The sequence below is a fragment of the Berghia stephanieae genome, chromosome 1, assembly GCF_034508935.2.
Source record: "Berghia stephanieae isolate SIO BIC M18660-M18661 chromosome 1, UCSD_Bste_1.3, whole genome shotgun sequence".
In the NCBI taxonomy this organism is placed as follows: domain Eukaryota; kingdom Metazoa; phylum Mollusca; class Gastropoda; order Nudibranchia; family Aeolidiidae; genus Berghia; species Berghia stephanieae.
In genome coordinates, this window is record NC_088360.1 from 80,609,879 (window position 1) to 80,614,152 (window position 4,274).

At 39.9% G+C, this 4,274-nt stretch overlaps 1 protein-coding gene across 5 annotated transcripts in view; it reads right to left on the minus strand.

Annotated features, from left to right (window-relative positions):
• LOC144958605 (uncharacterized) overlaps window positions 1–3,766 on the minus strand; it is an 18,827-nt gene extending 15,061 nt beyond the window's left edge. For all 5 annotated transcript variants that reach the window (XM_078890726.1, XM_078890719.1, XM_078890698.1 and 2 more), the window contains exon 1: window positions 3,231–3,766. In XM_078890726.1, coding sequence (XP_078746852.1) covers window positions 3,231–3,367 — 137 coding nt within the window. In that variant the 5' untranslated portion in view covers window positions 3,368–3,766. The remainder of the gene's footprint in view (window positions 1–3,230) is intronic.
• Between the last annotated feature and the right edge of the window lie 508 nt (window positions 3,767–4,274).

The following is a 4,274-nucleotide window of genomic DNA, read 5'->3' on the forward strand; positions in this document are numbered from 1 at the left end:
CTCCAAGAAAAAAAAATTGAGTTTTTATAATCTATTTCGGAGTAGATAAACGTTGTTCCTCATTAGGCAGATGCACAAGTAAACGTGGATTAGGAAACGGACTGACTGATATCAAACAAATCAGCGAAGAACAGGGACAATGACATCATTAGGTTACCATATAAACATGCAAGGAAACAAATTAAAAATGCAAAGAAGGTGGAAAAGAGTGTCAAATAGAAAAAAAAAAGGATGGAGATAATGAGAGAACGATATCACAGGATTCATAGTAGATTGTGTTAATTGGATCCCAATTCCTGACCATTGTTCATTGAGGTAGACTGATCTTTTGGGATGTTTTTTTTCCTTGTATTATTCTTTCTTGCTTTGTCTGGCACCTTTCATACACACTTGTTCAGTTCTTTATCTTACACTGGTGTCTGCTCCTAATTTTTTAAATCGATATTTTCGAAAAGTAGAATGGAGCAACTCAAATGTCTTCGTCCCCATCCACTCGTGTTTAAACTCTTTAATTGCTAGGCTATTTGCACCTGAAGTTTTCCCATTTGCTAAGCCTTCTTGGTAAAATAGGAAAAAGACAGGAATCTTTAGAAAAAATTTTAAAAAAACAAAACAAACCAGATGGTACACCTTCATAGAATTTTCAGTGATAGTAGTCAATAGTCAACAGTACAAGTTGGCGTAAACAAATACACAAATTACATAATTTGATCATGGTGACCATCTTGCTAACATAATTAATATTCATATTATGCATATTATGGTACATTATGAGGCTTTATGACTTATGAACCCCTTTATTGAAATAAACATTGTTTTATGGTTGCATATTGATGAAATATGATTGTAAATAAAGCATGTATCAGATCATGGTTTCACTCTTCATTTATGGTGTTGTTTAGTGTTTTGTTGCTAATGGAAAATAAACAAAAATGTGGAGAAAGGCTGTCATTATTCACAGACACCTGTCTGGGAATAACGAAAATTTGTTATTCCCAGACACCTGTGGCGGAACCAGGATTCGAACCCACATCGTCAAATCTGACATGCCTCCCAAGGCAGACGACTTAACCATTCTACCAGGACACCCGCATGAAGGTTGATTTATTGTTGGTTAATTTTATGTGTTTATTGATATTTTATTAACTTTACTTATTTCTATTTGCATTTCGAAACATTCCATATTCTGGAATGTGGATAATTGTTTGAAAGAGCGGAGTTTCAAAAAAGTGTCCGGGAATAAAGAAAATTGGTTATTCCAGACACCTGTCTGGGGATAACAAATTTTCGTTATCGCAGTGGCTATTTTTACAGTCCGGTAAAGATGGTTCTCGGGGCTATTTTTACAGTCCCATCCTAGAAAGAGGAGCTACGACGCGTTAGCTCTACTCTTTCTAGGGTCCTGTAAAGACGGTTCTGGTGGCTATTTTTACGGCGTTGCGGTAATAGATTTATAAATAGTAACAGATTGGCTGAGTAGACGCCATTAGCTCCAAAACTCTCACTCACTTCGTTCAGGTGCGGCTAGTTAGCAGCCTCTCTCTCTCTCTCTCTCCCGGTCTTTCTACATTCTTTCTTTGTTTCTCTCTCTCTCACTCTTTCTCTATCCCTTTCTTTCATTCTTTCCCAATCTCTCATTCTCTCTCTCTCTCTCTCTTTTTCTCTATCTATCTCTTTCCCTAGTGGTACCTCAATGCCGAGGCAGAGGGGTCTGACCCAGGGCAACCACAACCTTGGTCTGACCACAAGGTAGCAGCCTCTTATGGTTCACACTATTATGTTATGACGATCGACCCAATCAGCAAAGTCCGGTCCGCATTCGTGCACCGTCGCAAACCCGCCTGGTAGCATCGTCACAACACACCTTTCGACTAGATGCTCTGCCTTCTCGGGTTCTTGCCCACAGCGTGGACATATTGGACAGGAAGTTAGACCCCCACCGATGTAACGTACTTGCTGTTAGGCAGCTCCTCGACCGAAGCCGATTCGCAGCTACCCAGTGTCTCCTCTTACTGATATCAAAGCCTGGCAACTTCTCACCAAGCTTCGAGGAGTGTAGGTCCCCGCCCTCACGAGGGATTGAATTCGTCCAAACCGATATTTAAGCCTGAGGTGTTTCGCAATGTGCATCTTTACCATGGACATCCACATGGGGGGGGGGGGGGGGGGGGGGGGGGGGGTAGTCATTTGTCCACAATATGGTTGGGAGGGGGGGTGGGGTAGTCATTTGTCCACAATATGGTTGGGAGGGGGGTGGGGGGGGGGGGGTTCTAAAATTATGGTCAAAATTGTCAAAAGTGTCCAATTGGTTTGTGAATGGCTTCTTTTCTGAAATTGGATTCAAACCCACTCTCACGTGAGAAGACTGCACCCTGAATGTTAGACGTCTACGTCTTTTAGTATTGTATAAACCGTTAGTACTTCCTGACTGGTTATACTGGTAAAGTATAAACAAAAGCCAACCTGTAAAGTATTATATCTTGAGGGGTGTCGACTCAAGCAGGAACTAAATATACTTTCAGTGTTTGATAATAGATCTATATTATGTATGTTTGACAGAAAAAAAATCAAGACATACAACCTAACCTGCCCACTGATGATAGAAAACGGGCTGTTCTGTACTGTAAACATAACTTATGCCAAAAAAAATAAAAAAAATTATATGTAATAAAAATGACAGTACCGTAAAAAATCGCTAAGAGAATTGATTTACATTAATTGTTTGTTAATTTTAGTTTTAGCTTTAGATCAAGTGCCCAGAGCTTGTGTTTTACACGAGAATGAGCGCTATATAAATGTGTATTATTATTATTATTATTATTATTATATTATTATTATTATTATCTAAATATGTTAAATGAAATCAATTTTGCTTTCCTTCACCGCCTCTAGATCTGTACATCTAAATATCGGGAGAAATGATATGTGAAGTTTTGTGAATACTGCAAAGGCAAAAAGATGATAATCTATAACTATGCGGATAATTGAACAGAATCGCATCAACGCCGTAAAAATAGCCATGAGAACCGTCTTTACGGGACTGTAAAAATAGCCCCGAGAACCATCTTTATGGGACTGTAAAAATAGCCCCGAGAACCATCTTTACGGGACTGTAAAAATAGCCACTGCGTTTCGTTATTGGTAGACCCAGTCTGGGAATAATCACAGCGATGGAGAAATAGATAGAGAATTGAAAGAATGGGAGGCAACATATCAGACTGAAAATTCACCTACTACTACTTCTTTTCATTGCTGCAGTCAGACTGGCAGTGTGCTCTCTCCTCACACCTTCCTGGCTCTTCCTTCTGTCACTTGTAGAGGGGGTGCCTTCGTGACGTTGTCTGGCTGGGCCTAAGTAGACGTCCATGTGAAAAATGCCGAAACATGGGTAGACACACAGCGGGATATCATATTCCTTGCAGAAGTGACGGGTTTGTGTACTCGCTTGGATAAAATAACACACCTTACATTACATCTGGGCCTCATGGGTAGTGGAGTGCACCAATAAGAAGGGAGCACTAATCACCTCCGCCCCCATCATCGGGACGACTGTCACTATCGTTAGATTACTCATCTTCAATAGAAACACTCTCCACGCCTTCAAATTCATCCCCAGAATCAAAATCATATCTGAAAATGGTGACCTCGTCGTCTGACTCCATTTCCAGAAGTAAACAAAAGAAACTGACGTGAAAAAAACGTTCCAAAAAAAAAAAGGCTAAAAATGTTGTGGATTCACGTTGATAGTTTAAATGAGCACATATACTATTCAACGCATTGCAGTCGCTAGCAGTTCTTTCATGCTTCGCGTTATTTGAAAATCGCTCCGATACCTGTTGCTATGGCCGTGAGGAGCGTCATTATATTAGCTTTCTAGCGGACTTTATACGATGGCACCCGTGCGCCAATAGCAACTAAAGAGATAATAGGAGCCTCTGTGGTACACGTCTAAACGGTAATCAGAAGGTCTGAGGAAGACTGATTTATTTATTTATTTATTTTTTTTTTTTGGGGGGGGGGGGGGTCTTGTATTTTTCTTGCTTGCTTTGTATGGTACCTATCATACACAATTGTTCGTATCTTTATCTTACACTGGTACCTGCTCCTTAATTTCTAATTTGATAAATGGAAGCTACTAAAGAGATTTACTAGATTTTTAAATTACGGCTTATCAGTCCTTCTACTTCTCGTTCCAACTCGAGCCGTTTAATTTGTCAGGGAGTTCGTGACCCGTTTACCTGTTTAATTATCTAGTAGAGAAGTTCCTTGATTTA